The 19,322-nt window shown below is 37.9% G+C and overlaps 1 protein-coding gene and 1 non-coding gene across 2 annotated transcripts in view; both read right to left on the bottom strand.

Annotated features, from left to right (window-relative positions):
* The window catches only part of LOC115507867 (protein FAM122A-like), a 49,315-nt gene that overhangs the window by 7,097 nt on the left and 22,896 nt on the right, over positions 1-19,322 (bottom strand). The window contains exons 6-11 of the mRNA XM_032592147.1: positions 10,777-10,820; positions 10,619-10,673; positions 9,052-9,141; positions 8,562-8,650; positions 7,896-7,960; positions 4,051-4,147 (exon numbers count right to left, since the gene is read on the bottom strand). Coding sequence (XP_032448038.1) covers positions 4,051-4,147; positions 7,896-7,960; positions 8,562-8,650; positions 9,052-9,141; positions 10,619-10,673; positions 10,777-10,820 — 440 coding nt within the window. The remainder of the gene's footprint in view (positions 1-4,050; positions 4,148-7,895; positions 7,961-8,561; positions 8,651-9,051; positions 9,142-10,618; positions 10,674-10,776; positions 10,821-19,322) is intronic.
* Positions 5,733-5,839, bottom strand: LOC115507908. Its single transcript, XR_003966831.1, has one exon. It is a non-coding gene; the product is annotated as a U6 spliceosomal RNA (small nuclear RNA).

The following is a 19,322-nucleotide window of genomic DNA, read 5'->3' as shown; positions in this document are numbered from 1 at the left end:
GGTGTTTACCCAAAGGACAAACAAATACTGATTTGAAGAGACACATGTACCCCGATGTTTACAGCATAGCAGCACTATCAACAATAAGCAAATTATGCGAAGAGCTAAAATGTCCATCAAGTGATGAACGGATAAAGAAGATGTGGTATATATATATATATATATATATATATACAATGAAATATTACTCAGCCATAATAAGAATGAAATCTTGCCATTTGCAATGAACTAGATGGAGCTAGAATGTATTATGCTAAGTGAAATAAGTCAATCAGAAAAAGGACAAATACCATATGATTTCTTTCACTCATATGTGGAATTTAAGAAACAAAACAGACGGACATAAGGGAAAAAAAGAGCGAGAGAGGGAGAGAGGGAGAGACGGGGGCAGGGGGGCAGGCAAACCATAAGAGATGCTTAACTATAGAGAACAAACTCAGGGTTGATGGAGGGAGGTGGGTGGGGTGATGGGCATTAAGGAGGGCACTTGTGATGAGCACCGGGTGTCATATGTAACTGATGAATCATTAAATTCTACTCCTGAAACGAATATTGCACTCTGTTAGCTAACTAGAATTGAAATAAAAACTTGAAACAAACAAACAAAATAAATAAATAAAAATCAACCACAAAATCTCATCATGTAAAAGTCAGAACTACTTTGGTCTCAAAATCATTTAAGAAAAGAAAAATCATTGGGGCGCCTTGGTGGCTCAGTCGGTTACGCGTCTGAATCTTTGTCTCAACTCAAGTCATGATCTCAGGGTTCATGGGATTGAGCCTCATGTCAGGCTCTGTGCTGACAGTGTGGAGTCTGCTTGGGATTCTCTCTCTCCCTCTGTCCCTTCCCTGCTCTCTTTCTCTCTCAAAATAAATAAATAAACATTTAAAAAAATAAATGAAAATCATTTAAACAGATCCTCCTAATACCAAACCTTAAAAGGCAACAGATGGGAAAATCGACTACAAAGTCCTTGATTCTGAGCATATTATAGTAAGTGTGGCACCCTGGAGTACAACTAAATAAAAACTAACTGAACAGAGTTTAAAGGAATTGTCTGAGTTGAAAGAAGTGTATTGAGAATGTCCAGATTACCAAGATTTAATGATCAAAAGCTCCTTATACAATTGAGTAGTAGTCCCGCCCCCATTGTTCACTTTCTCCATCCTTGGTTTTTGTACTCCAAAGGTTTTGTATTTTGAAAGACTTTTTTTTTTTTTTTTTGGCTAAAGTGTCAACCATACAGGAGGACACTATTGTCTGTCAATGATCTACAAATTCAGCAAGGAACATCACTGCCATCACACCTCATCTCATGAGGGCCCCTGTATCTGTTCACAATTGGTCCACCGAGGGTCAGGTAAGTATAGAAGCTGAGTAACGAGGGCGATATTGATAGTTCACTTGTCCTTGGCCAATTTGTAGAATCGTGTCTCAGTTTCCAGAGACCATCATGAACTCAGTCATCTCATAAGTATTCATTTACTCATAGGTTGAAAGAATCTTCCCCCACATATGTAACCATTAATTCCACTGGGGCCACTGTCAAACAATTCTTGGTGTAACAGTCTTTTTCCTATGTGGGGCATACCTATATCAGATTTTCATCATTCTGATGACTTCTAATGACAAGGAAAAACTTTTTATAAATATTTTAGATAACCATTCCTATTTTGTTAGCTGAGGAAATTTAAACTAATTCTCAACTTCATTTCATGAGGATACATTTATATTTTCCAAAATGCTAGTGCTATCCTTAATTACTTAAAGCACTTACTTTAGATTTTACATTTTTAACACATACTTTTTCTTATTCAGAAAACCCTTAAGACTTTTAAATACAAAATTGGGGTTTAAACAAACATTTATAGCCCTTAGGGAACAGCTAGAGGCATATGATTCTTGCAGAAAAACCCTAACATATTAAGCCTTATTTAATCAAATGCATAATCATGATCATGAATAAAAAGTAATTCATAGAAATGTAAAAGACCACCATTTATCAACATTGTCTTTTTTCCACACTTAATTAGAATACAAAATTGATCAGGGATAATCAGGTTAAGTACAAATTGAGTGAAGTCCCAATTACATATTATTTTCTTGCTATTCAATTAAATTTTTTTCATCTTGTTTCCCCTACCTATTCCTTCCAAACAAATTAAACATCCAAGGATTCATGTGCAAAACAGGCAATCCTTGCATCAGCATGTATAACTAGCTTAGTTTTAAAAATAAGTTTTTTTGGGGGGTGCCTGGGTGGCTCAGTCAGTTAAGCATCTGACTTCGGCTCAGGTCATGATCTCGCAGTTCGTGAGTTCGGGCCCTGCATCGGGCTCTGTGCTGCCAGCTCAGAGCCTGGAGCCTGCTTTGGATTCTGTGTCTCCCTCTCTCTGCCCCTCCCCCGTTCATGCTCTGTCTCTCTCTCTCTCTCTCTCTGTCAAAAATAAATAAACATTTAAAAAAAATTAAAAATAAGCTTTTTAGGGGTGCCTGGATGGCTCAGTCGGTTAAGCATCTGACTTGATTTCAGCTCAGGTCATGATCGTGACCCGCATGGAGCCCCAAATAGTGTTACATGCTGGCCCTCCCCAACACGTGTGTGCTCTCTCTAAATAAATACACATTTTTTAAAAAGTTAAAAACTGCTTTAAGACAGGTGATTTTTCTAATTATTGAAAATATCATTAAGAACTAGCACAGGTATTCAGTACAGAATTTAAAAAATTATTTTACTTGTTGATTAACGGAACAATTCTATTTCATCAGAACTTAAAATTTTATTTATTCAGATAAATAAATAGAGTTCTGAATTATGTTTTTAAAAACTCAAGGTGCAGCATGTTTCTACACATTAGCAGCTTGAAAATGTATGATTGTATCTTCAATATAGTTCTTATTTGGAAAACATCTTTGAAAATATCACTACATTGCTTTTAAGGGCAAACACAGGAATTAGACATGCAAGTTCTGTAGATAAAGAGAATTTTAGGAAATTGAGAAAATAAGGTAATAGGAAATAGCCTAAGTTATATCTTGCAATTATTTTTTTAAGTTTATTTATTTATTTTGAGAGAGAAAGAGTGAGCACACGAGCAGGGGAGGGGCAAAGAGAGAGGAAGAGACGCAGAATCCCAAGCAGGCTCTGCACTGCCAGCACAGAGCCCAATGCGGGGCTTGAACTCACAAAATATGAGATCACTACCCGAGCCAAAGTCAGACGCTTAACCGACTGAGCCACCCAGGCACTCCTAAAACACACAATTCTGTTATTGCCCTAACGTGTGTGTGTGTGTGTGTGTGTGTGTGTGTGTGTGTGTGTGAGAGAGAGAGAGAGAGAGAGAGAGAGAGAGAGAGAGAGAGAGAGAGAGAGAGAGAGAGAGAGAAGCAAATGTGTGTTTCTCCATTGGTGAGAAAGTCTTGGGATGGGTGAATCACTTAGCGGAAAGTTCGTCTACTACAATAAATGGAGAACGAGAATCAGAAGACGACACGGGAGTTTGTGACGGTGCTGATGCTAACTGGTGAGTTATAAGAAGATCCTGCGCTGCTACTGGTTCCACCAAGAGTATTTGAAGATAGACCAGGGGAAGAAAATACCATTCACTGACAACAGAATTCAAAAGATCTCTGTGTACTCCGCTTTGTCTACAAACAAATACAAAATATGTGAAGCAAAGAACTGGCCCTAGTTACAAGAGCGATTTCATACGTTCAGCCTAACAAAGCACACAAAAAAATCCAAGGTAGAAAAGATGGGCAGAAAATAACTTTTTTCCAAGCTTGCATTTTTATGTATTTCTCTGATACCTCTTAATCAAATGCCAAAACCCCACTTCTAAAAATGTATCCAGCATATATTAGTGTCACACATAAACGTTAGGGAGAAGAACTAAGGGTAATAGCATCCATTTGGGATATTAGTTGGATGACTTCTAAAAATATTTAATAATAGACCAGACTTCTGAATATATACAATAGTAAAAACAGACTTAAAAACCAAGTGAAAAATGGCCAACGAATGTTTAAAAATTCATGTTAATACTCACCAAACATTCACATCAGACTGTTGGGTAGTATCGGGAGAAAGCATGTTGGTCGTGCTTTCGAAAAATCTCTTAGGCGGATCTTTAGCTATCATTTCACCTATGACGAGAAAAGCAGACCAAGGCAGAATATGTTTTATCTAGCATGCTTTTTGCTTTTAGTTGCAAACAATTATTATAAAATACATAAAAACACAAAGAAAAAACTTTTACTGCCCCATTACCCAGAGATAACCACTTTCCAGTAATTCCTAAATATGTGTGTATATACATGATTGTTTTTAAACAAAACTGGATTTGTATTGAATATAATACTGATACATCGTCTACTTTTTGTTTTTAATGAGTATAATTTTCTCATATTATTTACTAAATTCTACAACGTCATTTTATAGAGCTATGTAGTAAGGCTGTATCATAATTTAATCTCATTCCTTATTTTAAATGTTTAGGTTATTGCTGTCTGTATTTTGCTAAAAATATACAATGAACTAAATAGACCAATTCTTTTATAGCATGCAATGAACAAAATAAATATATTTTTAAAGAATAAGGAGAAGCACCTAATGTCAAAAAACTATACTGCTGTAATCTTAAGTCAAAGTAAATGGTAAAATCTGCACAGTGTTACATAATCGTGTGATAACCATGTCTGGATGAGAGAAAACTAATGTTCAAGCCCATAACTCGTAGAGTGAAATATGTATGAATGATGAAACACTAAGGCCTCCTACTCATTAAAAAATATCTCTAGGAATAGGAGCGCCTGGCTGGCTCAGTCAGTAGAGCGTGCAACTCTTGGTTGTGAGTTCAAACTCCACGTTGGACACAAAGTTTACTTAAAAATAAAATTAAATTAAAATTAAAAAATATACCCCTAGGAATAGAAATTCCACAGACCTTCCTTACGAGTATAATCATGGCTCATAAAACTCAAAAGAGGTCTGGGTATCCTGTCCCATGCCAGATTACAATTATACCATTATGGAGAAATTACTCACCTCTCCTTTGGAGTTTAAATTAAAAGCAAGACAAATCAAAACAAATTCATCATAGAAGAAAATGGAAATTTTCTTTGCTGAAACCATTATTACTTGTAAAATTCTCTTTACAGCTGTCTAATTTCTGCAGATTTCTCAGGATTCCCACTTGAAGCCTTATTTGCTCTTGCTTATTCCCAATGGAAGTAACTGCCTTCATATGCTTGGAGATTCTAACAGTGATCTCATACTCTCTTCCATTTTTTAGAGTTCTCATTGTTTTTCCTCCCTCACCCAGGACCTCTTTGGATTTTTTATGCCCTTTTTCCCCATATTTCATTAATAGGCTCCAAAGAGGACATCAATTATTGTTTCCCAAATGGATATTCATATTCTAAAATAGATAAATAAAATTAAATTTCCGTTTAATCTGTTACTATCTCTAAAATGCCAGATGAATTTTGACCAAACTTGTATAGGCTACCTTCAGACTATGGTCTGACTTAAAATATAGACCACGTAGTACATATAGAATTTGCTTTGGAGTTCTTACGGACACTTCAAAGAAGTGAGTGAGGCAGTCATCCTCCAGAGCAACTGAAAACCAGGTACAAGAGGCTTGTGTGAAACATGACACATCCACCAAGACACTGGACAGAAACCAAGTCTATTATGTCAAAATTGTATTATAAAAATATATATTTTTTTAAATATGGAAGCTTCACAAATTTGTGTGTCATCCTTGTGCAGGGGCAGTGCTAATCTTCTCTGTGTCGTTCCAATTTTAGTATATGTGCTACCAAAGCAAGCACTAAAAATAACTTTTTAAGTCAAATTCCGGGGCACCTGGGTGGCTCAGTTGGTTAAGTGTCTGGCTCTTGATTACGGCTCAGGTCACGATCTCACGGTTCAAGAGATCAAGCTCCGCGTCGGGCTCTGTGCTGACAGCGTGGAGCCTGCTTGGGATTCTCTCTCTCTCTCCCTCTCTCTCTACCCCTCCCCCACTTGTGCGTGCATGTGCACTCTCTCAAAATAAATAAATAAACCTAAAAATAAATAAATCACAACTTTTAAGAAAATTCCAGGAATTTTCAATGTCATAAAAACATTTTATGCATAAGTGTCTTAAAAGGAGAATTATTTTAATTTAGTAAAACACTGTCTTTAAGTGTATTTTATTTATTTATGTACTTATTTATTTTAAAGATTTTATTTTTAAGTAATCTCTACACTCAATGTTGGGCTCGAACTCACAACCCTAAGATCAAAAGTCACACACTCCACTGAGCCAGCCAGGTGCCCCTAAGCATATTTTATCTGAAATACTGAAATGACCCCAACTTCCTAACAACTCCTAAACTATTAATATATTTAAACGCTTTCTCAACACTAGCCCCCAACTTCACAGCACAGACAAAATACTCCAAAGCTAGGTCATTGATCCATCATCATAAAACGATGTGCTTAGTTTGAAAGAGTGTTTTCCAGAACTGATCTTGTCTTAGTCCTAGAATACAGGAAGTACATAGTTAGTTAGATGTGTTGTTAGGGCAACTGCCATTAATTTATCCAAAAATACATGGAAGACTGAAGTACATTTCAATTTCCTTCTCTATAGTTTGCTCTCCTTTCCCTTCCCCTTCTCCTTCTTTTCTTCCCCCCTCCCTCCTCTTTTTCTTCTTTTCCTTCTTCTTTCCTATCTTCTTCTTAAAGCTACTTTTTTAAAGTTTATTTTACTTATTTTGAGAGAGAGAGAAAGAGAGAGAGAGCAAGCACAGGAGGGGCAGAGAGAGAGAGAGAGGGAGAGAGAGAGAATCCCAAGCGGGTTCCGTGCTGTCAGCGCAGAGCCCAATACAGGACTCAAACTCACGAACCGTGAGATCATGACCTGAGTGTAAATCAAGAGTCGGAAACTTAATCTACTGAGCCACCTAGGCGCCCCTCTTCTTTCCTATCTTAATGGAATTTTCACGAATACACATTTTAAACTTTTAACCTGCTTTCCTATTTATCCATTTTCCCTCCTTATTATGGTTAAACTTTGTATTAACTTTAAAACTCAGTAGTGGTATTAACGAAAAAGGAAGAATAAGCTAGCTTAGTAAGGCAGGATTGAGAAATGGGATCCAGGGCTGTGGGAGTTAAAAAAAACAAACAAACACTACTGTTTTTTCCACTGTCCTTTTATTACTGAGTAGGTGGGTATTTTTCATTAATTTCATTAATTTCCAAAATTAATCCCCATAAAGAAGTGAACCATCAAAGAACACACACCTTAGCATATATTTTAAGTGTAGAAAGTGGGTCTGATTTGTGTCAACTTACTCATACGTTGTCAACAAGTAGGTGTGGCGGCAGGCGGGGCGGCAGGGCAGGGGTCGAGATTTAGCAGAATGCTAGATGACTGATTCATTCTATCTGTTCATTCACTCATTCCCCACTTTGTTTTCACAAGTAGTTAAGGCAGCTAGCCTGGTGAATTATACTTATATAATGAAAATCCTAAGAGTTGACTAAGCTGGAATTAAATTTCTCAATTCACATTTATATGGCAGTTTATGGCTTTTTAAAAAAATTTTTTTAAAGATTTTATTTTTGAGTAATCTCTACACCCAGTGTGGGGCCTGTATTCACAACCCTGAGATCTAGTCGCATTCTCCACCGACTGAGCCAGCCGGGCACCCCAGCACTTTATAGCTTTTAAAATTGTCTTTATGTAGTTTGAGTAAAATGAAAGGCCTCTAGTAACTTCTCAAATATATTTTAACTAAATCCTTTAAAATGAAATTTTTATAGCACTTGATTTTATATAATACTTTATAAAAATAATTCAAAGTTATATTTATTTTTGCTAGTAGATAAAAGTACCTTTTCTTTTTAATGATCCAAAGATACTTGGTCTAATAGTGTTGGTGGGGCTTTGATTTCTTCTTCTAAAATAAAATTATCACAATCATTACCAGAAAAAAATTTGAGCAAAATCAGCTATGACTATTTCATTAGAATAGATCTAAGGACATACACTAAAAAAGGACTATGTAGTATCACATCATTTTATTGCTTTTCTCTAAATCTGGGTTAAAAACAGGAATGCCTCAGGATAGCAAACTGTCTTACAGTTTAGAAGGATTCAGGATTTTTTGAAATTATGGGGGGAAAAAGCTAGAAAGACCTGCTGTTCTGGTTGTGACTTGCCTTGAATCAAGGTGAGAATCATCGGTAAATGAGCAGGTGCAGCTGTTTACAGCTCAAGAATTAGCTTTGATCCTTATCAACAAGCTTGGAGAGGAAGACTATGTTCAAACAGGGTTAATGAATTACTGATTCTTCATACATTCACATGTTCTCACATGTCCTTAACTCACTTGATTCTTTTCAATATACGAAATGGTAAACCAAAACAATGACATCTTAATTTAGCAAAAAACACATTACTTCTGTGGTTGTCATAGAACCTGGAGCTATAATTTCTTGTAAGTTTCTAAAATTCTTATTTTATAAGCACTTTGGTATTTTCATACAACATGAACTTACATTGGAAATTGTTGCGTAGGACTGGGACTAGGACTTGGAGACAGAGCGGTGTAATTCACATAAGTTTGTAACGATGGAGAAAAATATTGCTAAAACCAAATTAGAACAGAGGGTTTAAAACCACCACTCTTCTCAGAAAGCAGATCAGTGGTTTCCTAGTGGGGGCAGGGGGTGGGGGAGAGAAGGCAATGGACTACAAAAGATCACGAGGACATTGTCTAGAGCGTGGGAACGGTTCTACATCCGGGTTATGGTTACGGCTACAGGATTATACACAAGTACCAAAGTTAATGAAGTCACATACTTCAAAGTTGGCGACTTTTGTTATATGTTAATAATAGTTCAAGAAATGAAAAGGAAGGGAAAACTGTCGTTTAGGATCAGATGTGCTATAGCAAAATATATCCCCCCCCCCAAAGTTTGGGTGGTGAAACGTTAATATCTCATAGGTATTTCAAGGGACACAGATTCTTAGGCTCTCCTTTCTTACCTTCCCAATCCCCCTGGTGGGAGAAGGTGCTGGGGGTACTGGAATTAAACCAATGCACTTTGAAGATGGTTTCTCTAAATCACTGGCACTCTGTGTAGGCAGAAAGCAGTGTACAATTGGAGCACCAATTGCTTCCCTATCAAACACTTAAGGAGATAGCTGCTGCATGGGGAAGGGAACCTTTACTGAATCAGTGAGTGCACCACGGTGAGGAGCTCACATCATCCTAAAACAAGCAGGGAACCCACGATTCACCTCAATAAGCCAAGGCACCCTTTCCCTTTTAGAAAAAAGAGTCACATGGCAAGTCGAGGGGCTTCCCTAGTGTCCCCAAAGATGTAGAACGTGAATACGTGATATTGAGCAATACTTACTAGTATATACACAAATCCTAAATTAAAAATTTTCTCTTCTTGTTTGACCTGTACCTTGTTTTTGAAGACTACAATACCATTTCCAGGAAACAATCAAAAAGGATTTGGTTAGAACTAAGATACAAATGAGGCAGCAACGATAACTACAGCTATAAAAAATGTTGATAGATTTTATATAGACAGAATCAGTATTGCATAATTCGGGGCTTTGAAATGTGCTCTTTTCTTTTCCGAGACGCAGGTAAAGTTACGTTACGTGTTCCCTTACACATCCTAACACATTCACAGATTCACTCCCTCGTGCCAACACCTGAAGTAATTAGAAGTGGGTCAGTTAAGGGAATGCAGCAGCATCCATAAATTGTGTTGGCCCCAAACATAAAAAGGGGCAGACTCCAGAGGCTATCTACTCATTCTTTAGGACCCACTCCCAAACCAGGGATAGATGCCCGTCTAAGGCACTCAGGGCTCAGAGGAAAATAAGATGCCACTGTTTCTGCTGATGACCCATTTTCTAATCTAATCATTCCCAAATCTGGAAACAGACATCTAACCAGAATCTCTCCTATTCAAATTTCAGCTCAATTCCTGTTCTATCATTATCTGAGATGTCCATGGAAAAGAAGCCTAAACATCACTCAACTTCTACAACTAAGTAAGACCATAATGTGTACAGAGACATGGAAACATGTTACCAGGGGATGTAATGAAATTCCAAATATGTTCAAATTAAAGGTTGCATGTTAAAATGTTAGTGTGAGTATATACATTACAGGAATAAAAATGCAGTATTTATCCAAGAAACCCACTGTCTGTGGTTTAAGACTCTAATATGTAGTTAATCAATTACGTAGAAAGGAGTGAAATCATTTATTGTTTTGTCATGTGAGCAATTTGACCAGCAGAACTGAACTCTTCTTAGACTTACCAGGACAGAGAAGAAGCTGGTCCAAAACAACGATGGTTTTGTATCAGACAACTATTTACTGTGAACCCCACTTTCAAATGATGTCAGTTATTTTTACGAGTAAGTCATAAACTGTTTCTTAAGAGCGATCAAAAATGATTTATGCAGCATATAAATTTCAGTTTCAAATGAGAGCTTGGATTTCTAGAAATTACAGCAGAAGTAGGTATTGCCAACACCGAAAATCAGTAAAACTTTCAATAAAAGTGAAATGTTAATACCATACCAGTTTCAAGCTTTCTTCCCAAGACTGACTTATCTGTTTTGCAGTTTGTACCTCCCTACAAAAGAAGAGATATCAGTACTGCAGTTTGCCTAACCAAAAGAAAAGACATAACTGAATAGAGAAATGATCAGAATAGTAATTCAAAGTACACGACTCACCATTCATGCATTGCTTCTCTATTTACTAAATCCATGCCTTCTTCCTGAAAGGCAGAACATGAGAATAAATGAATACCCGTTCCTATGGTTTTACAAAATTGTTTCATTTGGTTGTACCTTTATCATTATTCACTGGGCTCTAGAAGAGCCAGAGTGTAAACAAATCTCTAAACACGTGTCTAGTTCTCTACTTTTCATTATTGAACCTACTACACCAAAGATCTATTACTAATGCATTGCAGTACATCAGATATGCAGAAACTTCTTAGATGAAACACTTTGTACCTTTCCTCATGCAAAAGAGAAAATGTCAAACATTTATTATTATACTATTTTTCCTACGATTCATACTATGATACTCACAAATATTACTCATAGTCCAAAGCAAACTAAATGTCTATCAGTATGGGTTTGTTTAAGTAAATGATGGTGCAAACATGGATTTAAATCTAGTCGTTGACATTGAGAAACATGTATTACATATCAAGTAGGAAAAATCCTCACATGCTATTTATGTAAAATTATAAACAAGAGGTGTTCAGAAGGATATTCACCAAAAAGTTCACAGTACTTATCAATGAGTAGTGCGGTTTAGGGTAATTTGTTCTTTCTTTCTTTGTACTTTACCATAGTGTTTGACCTTTTTATAAATGCAAGTATAATTTCTCACATAGTTATTTTTATTTTTTTAAATTTGTTTTAATGTTTTATTTATTTTTGTAATTTTTTTTTCCAACGTTTATTTATTTTTGGGACAGAGAGAGACAGAGCATGAGCGGGGGAGGGGCAGAGAGAGAGGGAGACACAGAATCGGAAACAGGCTCCAGGCTCTGAGCCATCAGCCCAGAGCCCGATGCGGGGCTCGAACTCACGGACCGCGAGATCGTGACCTGGCTGAAGTCGGACGCTTAACCGACTGCGCCACCCAGGCGCCCCTGTTTTATTTATTTTTGAAACACAGAGAGACAGAGCATGAGCGGGGGAGGGGCAGAGAGAGAGAGAGGGAGAGGGAGACACAGAATCTGAAGCAGGCTCCAGGCTCTGAGCTGTCAGCACAGAACCTGACGTGGGGTTCAAACTCACAAACTGTGAGATCACGACCTGAGCTGAAGCTGGACGCTTAACCGACCGAGGCACCCAGGTGCCCTCACATAAATATCTTTAAAAATAACCCACATATGGAAAGATATTCTGTGTTCATGAGTTAGAAAACTTAATATTGTTAAGATGGCAATACTATCCAAAGTGATCTACAGATGCAATGCAACCCCTGTCAAAATCCCAGTGGCATTTTTTTGTTTTGCAGAAATACAAACACCCAACCTAAAATTCACATGGAATCTCAAGAGGCTCTGAATCACCAGAACAATCTTGAAAAAGAAGACTAAACGTGGAGGATTCACATTTCCTGATTTCAAAACTTACTACAAAGCTATAGTAATCAGAACAGTGTGGTACTAGCATAAGGGCATATAGACCAAAGGAACAGAATAGAGAGCTCAGAAATGAACACTCAGATACATGTTGATTTTTGACAAGGGTGCCAAACCATTCAATGGGGAAAGGACAGCCTTTTCAACAAATGGTGCTGAGAAAACTGAACACCCACATGCAAAAGAATGAAGTTGAAACCTTTCCTTATACCATATATAAAAATTAACTTGAAATGGATGAAACACCTAAACGTAAGACCTAAAACTATAAAACTCTTACATGAAAACATAGGGCAAAAGCCTTATGAATTGGATTTGATAATGATTTCACAGATGTAACACCAAAAGCACAGGTAACAAAAGAAAAAAACAGACTTCGTAAAAATTTAAAACTTTTGTGCAACAAAAGACACGATCAAGAGAGTGAAAAGAAGCACAGAATTGGAAGAGATATTTGCAAATCTTACATTTGATAAGGGATTAATATCCAGAACATATAAAGAACACTTACAACTCAACAACAACAACAACAACAACAACAAAACAAACAACAAATTAAAATATGGGCAAAGGACTTGAACAGGTATTTTTTCAAAGATATACAAATGGTCAATAAGCGGGGCGCCTGAGTGGCTCAGTTGGTTGAGCCTCTGACTTCGGCTCAGGTCATGATCTCAAGCTTATTGAGTTTGAGCCTCACATCAGGCTCCGTGCTGACGGCTAGGAGCCTAGAGCCCGCTTCCGATTCTGTGTCTCCCTCTCTCTCTGCCCTGCCCCCACTCATGCTCTGTCTCTCTCTCTCTCAAAAATAAATAAACATTACAAAATTAAAACAAATGGTCAATAAGCATGTGAAAAATGTTCAACATTTGTCATTAGGGAAATGCAATTCAAAACTGCAAAGAGCTAGCACTTCACACTCATTAGGATAGTATTTGTTTATTTGAGAGTGAGAGAACATGAGCCGGGGGGGGGGGAGGGACAGAGGGAAGGAAGGGGAGAGAGAGAGACAGAGAGAGGGAGAGTAAGAGAGAGAATCTTAAGCAGGCTCCATGCCTACTATGGAGCCCAATGTGGGGCTTGATCCCACAACCTTGGGATCATGACCTGAGCTGAAATTTAGAGGTGGATGCTCAACCAACTGAGCCACCCAGGTGCCCCAGAATAGCTGTTATTTAAAAATGTGGAAAATAACAAGTGTTGGTAAAAATGTGGAGAAATTAGAGCTTTTAGACATTGCTGGTGGGAATGTAAAATGGTGCAGACTCTGTAGGAGACAATTTGACAGTTTCTCAAAAAGTTAAACATTGACTTACCATATTATCCAACAATCCCGCTCCTATGTATATACGCAAAAGTATTGAAAACAGGAACTCAAACAGAGACTTCTACACCAAAGTTCATAGCAGCACTATTTATAATAACCAAAAGTTGGAAACAACCCAGTGTCCACCACCAGATGAATGGATTAAAAAATGTGATATAAACACAATTCCATACAAAGGAATGAAGTTCTGACACATGCTACATATAACATGGTTAAATACTGCAAACGTTATGTTAAGTGATATAAACACAAAAGAACGAATATTTTGTGGTTCCACTTATATACGGTACCTAGAATAGTCAAATCTTCATAGAAATAGAAAGTAGAATAGAGGTTACAGGAGAAGGAGGTTAAGTAGGAAGTTACTGCTGAACGGGCATGGAGTTTCTGTCTGGCAGGATGAAAAATTCTGGAAATGAAAAGTGATGATGATTGTCCAACACTGTGAAAGTACTTAATGCCACTGAATTGTACTCTTAAAAATGGTTAAAATGGCTTTTAAAAAAATCCTACAGTCCAAATTCACCCTGGTCTTCTTAAAAACATATTTTACACATAATAAAGTACCTAGGACACAGTTGGGCAAATATGGTGCTAAATATGATGGGGAACATGAAATAAGCAGATGAGCTTTCCCGAAAATGACCTAGAATCATATTTGAGAGACAAATTTTATATACATCAGGTTGGTGCTCTCCAAAGTAAGCATGATCATAGCCCAGGAAGTATACATGGTGTTTCACAGAGAAGCAAAAAAAAAAAAAAAAAAAAAAAAAAAAAAAAAAAAAAAAAAAAAAAAAAATTCAATTTACACATTTTATTTATTTATTTATTTATTTATTTTTCAACTTTTATTTATTTTTGGGACAGAGAGAGACAGAGCATGAACGGGGGAGGGGCAGAGAGAGAGGGAGACACAGAATCGGAAACAGGCTCCAGGCTCCGAGCCATCAGCCCAGAGCCCGACGCGGGGCTCGAACTCACAGACCGCGAGATCGTGACCTGGCTGAAGTCGGACGCTTAACCGACTGCGCCACCCAGGCGCCCCTCAATTTACACATTTTAAATCTAAGATAGTAAGAAATGAAGGTTTGCTAATATTAGATATACAGACTGACACAGGTGCTCTCACTCAGCCCATAGAGATCAAAGATCTTGCAAAAGAACAGCATTTGGGGGGAGGCTAGTTGTAATGAGTTGCAAGTTAGGTGGCCATATGGATATATTATCTAGTTTTAATTAAACCGAGTTCCACAAAATAGACAAGTATCTTAACAAGATTTCTATAAAGAAATGTCGGACAGAAGATTCATAATACAAGTCTAAGCAAGTGACAGGGAGGTGACAAAGGTGGCGCTTGTGCTACTCCTAGCCCAGCACATCACCTTCCACCTTCTTGTGAAAACACAATGCTGAACTAGTCTCTGTCAAGGAGCTGGCTAAAATAATTTGAGGTCATGAACACTACTAGAAATATGGACCCATATTCCCTCTCAATAATGACTCATAATTAATACAATACATTTTTAAATGTCCTAAAAACATCATTTCGTCTTTATCTCAACCTTTCTGTATTTGTGTTGCTCATATATTCTATGACTCACATTACATACCAGCTTGGAAGTACATATCCATAATGTAAATACAGTTTACATGTACTGGAAGGATGTGCTAAAACATTTTGCACCGATGCAGTGTATGATCAAAAGAGCTTAAATATTACCGTCTATATAAACAATACATGTTATGGGTAGTCTGGAATAGAAGAGTGGCGTGAGTTGTGTGAATGAAAATTTGACCTAGGCCCTGAAAGTGGTTTAAAATCTGGACAAGCAGAGGGTGGAGGGGAAGGTATTCCAAGCAGAAGGAAGCATGTGAACAAAAGCTTAGAGGAGGGAACGAACATGGCAGGTCTGAGGGGAGTGAGACCGGCTTGACTGAAACAGTTTGTACTGAGAAGCGATGAGAGCTAAAACTGGAGAGGTAAAATAGGGCCAGATTTCTAGGATCGTAAATAATTGAAGGGTTGGGACTTAAAGAGTTTGCACAGAACACCACAGTTGTTAGGACCACAGGCTTTGGAGCCAAACAGAACTGGGTCGAACCTGGGCTCTGTAACTTTTTACCTGTCAATCCTAGGCAAGTGAATTAACCTCAGCCTCAGTCTCTTCATTCCTATGAAGATGATAATACAAACTGAGGATAACGAAGTGGTTGTACAGTTCTTATCACAGCGCCTGGCAACCTATGTGAGTAAGTGCTCGCTACAACCTAGCTATACTTACTCTTACTCTTATTCAGTAGGTAATGGGAAGCCATTATAACTTTCTGCACAGGGGTGAAAATGATGTCTCAGAGAAGTGATCTTGCAGTTGGTTGTGGAAGTCGGATTAAACTGACAGAGATAGGAAATCTCTTAGAATATTTCTACAGTAATCTGGATGGACCCAAGGGACAGAAGGAAGTGGGAACAGAGAGGATGTTGTCAAGGAAGAATTAATAGGATTAGATGCCTAATTAGATACAGTAGAAAAATAAGGAAGAACTGAAGGTGAACCTAGAGCTTTGAGTTCTTTTGATGTCATTATGGAAAGTGAGGGAAATTGGGAAAGGAAGTTTAAGAAGTTAGTCTTTAAAAACAATGGAGTAACAGTAAACCTTTTCAACAAAATGTAAAGTTAGTATAGTCCTTCCACCTAATACTGATGTAGACGTTTTCCTGTAGTGAGAAGCTCAAAGTACTTTGTAATTTACTCAACGACCAAGAGCAATTTTTCCCGAAGTAAGACAGGATTTTGCTCACTGTTCCGTTGGAAGTTGGAGCATTACCCAACATCAGCTATTTTGAAGGTTGTTAGTAAAAGCAGGTTCATTCTTTTATCATTCATATCTTGCCTGTTTCCAAAATGGATATGAGATGCTTATAATGAAGTATGATTGTTAAAATAAGGATAAAAAGTCAAGAGGGGTACCTGGGTGGCTCAGTTGGTTGGGCGTCCGACTTTGGTTCAGGTCACGATCTCACGGTTCGTGAGTTCGAGCCCCACATCGGGCTGGCTGCTGTCAGCCTGTCAGCGCAGAGCCCGCTTCAGATCCTCTGTCCCCTTCTCTCTGCCCCTCCCCTGCTTGCGCTCTCCCGAAAGTAAATAAATACTAAAAAAACAAATCAAGAGCCACATATCTCTGAGGGACAAACAGTGCTGTCTGCTAGAAACCCAGGTTAAGGAGAGTTGTTGCACTTGAGCACTGAACTTAGCTTTCAGCTTTTTAGGATCCAAGGTAAAAATGGGAATGGTGAGCTACCCACTGTGCTCTCTGAAGGTGAGTATGCCTGAAAGATTTTGGTTGCCCGGTGTCGGCACAGGGCTTAACAAATGCTTGCTGAAAGAATGAACAATTTGTGAGTTAAGGTCAAATTAAATTTCCTTTAAAACAAGTTAGGCTATTCCCTTAAAGAACATCTCTTCATAAAAAAGACCAGGTACTTAGTAGGTTCCAAGGAAGACCGAAAAACACAGAACAGAAATCTAATGCCGTTGCTTTCCTAGACTAGAAGTGGTAGCAAAGTCCATAAGACAAAGTAACTGTGAAACTGTGATAACTGATATTGTCCCTGTTAAAATCATGCCCTCTACTCCAGCTGGCACGATGTTTTAAATGGCTGCATTTCATAAAGTTCCCTTACATTTGTGTCTAAACCCAGTTTAATTTATCCAAACCAGTTGAGATAAAACAAAGACTATAATACATGGTGCTAAAGTTTACATCTGTGAAGATATAAATAGGAGAGATGCTAGAAATGCAGAGGTAGTGTGCAAGTAGGTAATTAAACTGATGCTACTTAAGGTACTGCAGAAAAAGTCAAGTTCTTACTAGGTATCAATGATTTTATATCCTATTTGACAAGTCAGGAAATAAATGTAAAATTATAGAACCATATACCATGAACAAACTGTTATGGGTGGAATAGTGTCCCCCTAAAATCCATATGTCGAAGTCCTAACCCCCAGTGCCTCAGAATGTGACTTTATTTGGAGATAGAGCATTTGCAGAAGTAATCAAGTTAGAACCAGGTTACGAGGGTGGGCCGTAATCCAATATGTCCTTATAAAAAGGAGAAATTTGGAAACCGACAAATGTGTAGGGAAAACACCATGTGGACATGAAGATGGCTATTTATAGGTCAATGAGAGAGGCTTGGAACAGATCCTTCTCTCACAGCCCTCAGAAGAAGCCAATCCTGCCAACACCTTGATCTCAGACTTGTAGCCTCCAGAGTGGTGAGAAAATACACTTCTGTTTGGTAAGCCCCCCCGTGTGTGGTACTTTGTTGTGGCAACCTTAGAAAACGAATACACAAACTATTTCAGCAGCGCGGTTACTTATGTTTAGGGCTTTGGTATAGGGAACTAAAAGCCGAGTGCTTCCAAACCTCTTGAAACAGAAACTCAATTGGTATTAGGAAAGGAAAAATTACATGAAAAGAATAGTTCCTAGGGGCGTCTGGGTGGCTCAGTCAGTTAACTGTCCAACTTTGGCTCAGGTCATGATCTCGCGGTCTGTGAGTTTGAGCCCTGCGTCTGGCTCTGTGCTGACAGCTTGGAGCCTGGAGCCTGCTTCGGATTCTGTGTCTCCCTCTCTCTCTGCCCCTCCCCTGCTCACACTGTGTGTGTGTGTGTGTGTGTGTGTGTGTGTGTGTGTGTGTTTCTCTCAAAAATAAAAATTAAAAAAAAATTTAAGAAAATTAACTTCCATGGTAATCATCTCACAATACATAAATCAAATCATTACTGTACATCTTATACTTATACTGTATACTTATACTGTACATATTATACAACCTTATATGTAAATTACATCTCAATAAAACTGGGGGGTGGACAGAAAATTAACTTCCAGCTTCATTTTCTCAAGCTCTCTAATACCTAGAAAACAGCTAACAACCCCTGTAGAGAAAAAATTACCCGTTAGCCGCCTACTAGGAAAGGGGCAACTTAAACCACACATTTACTTAAATGTTGACCCAGGACCTAATATTGACTTGGTATGTGTGCTTACTTTTTTCTTTTAAACGTTTATTTATTTTTGAGACAGAGAGAGACAGAGCATGAATGGGGGAGTGTCAGAGAGAGGGAGACACAGAATCTGAAACAGGCTCCAGGCTCTGAGCTGTCAGCACAGAGCCCGACGCAGGGCTCGAACTCACAGACCGTGAGATCATGACCTGAGCCGAAGTTGGACGCTCAACCAACTGAGCCACCCAGGCGCCCCAAGTATGTGTGCTTATTTAAAAGTAAAAGAAAATTTATTCAAATCAGTTTATAGGAAATACAGGAAATAAAAGAACATATTAAACAACATCATACAGAAGCAGAATCAGAATGTAGGGTAGTCTACATGACAAATGGCCTGGTTTCTTCAAAAAATAAGTGGCATGAAATAAGAACAGGAGGAAAGGCTATTTTAAATAAAAGAGATCTGAGAGATCATAGTTGGAACATGTTTGTTGGATCAGCAGAAAAGATACTTTTGGGAATAATGAAATTTCAACATAGACTGGTTATTAGATGACAATACAGAATAACTTAATTTTGCTAGATGTAATGATGGCATTGTGATTATGTAGGAAAAAAGTCCTTCTCAGAGATTCATACTGAGTGTTTATGGGTAAAAAGATATCAAGATTTACTTTCAAGCATCCTCCTTCCCAAAAGGTTAATAAGATCAATAGCTAAAAAGAAGCCATAGTTAAAGCATACACATAAAGAAATATGCAATTTAAGATA

The sequence above is a fragment of the Lynx canadensis genome, chromosome X, assembly GCF_007474595.2.
Source record: "Lynx canadensis isolate LIC74 chromosome X, mLynCan4.pri.v2, whole genome shotgun sequence".
Classification (NCBI taxonomy): domain Eukaryota; kingdom Metazoa; phylum Chordata; class Mammalia; order Carnivora; family Felidae; genus Lynx; species Lynx canadensis.
This window is presented reverse-complemented; position numbering and strand designations above follow the sequence as displayed.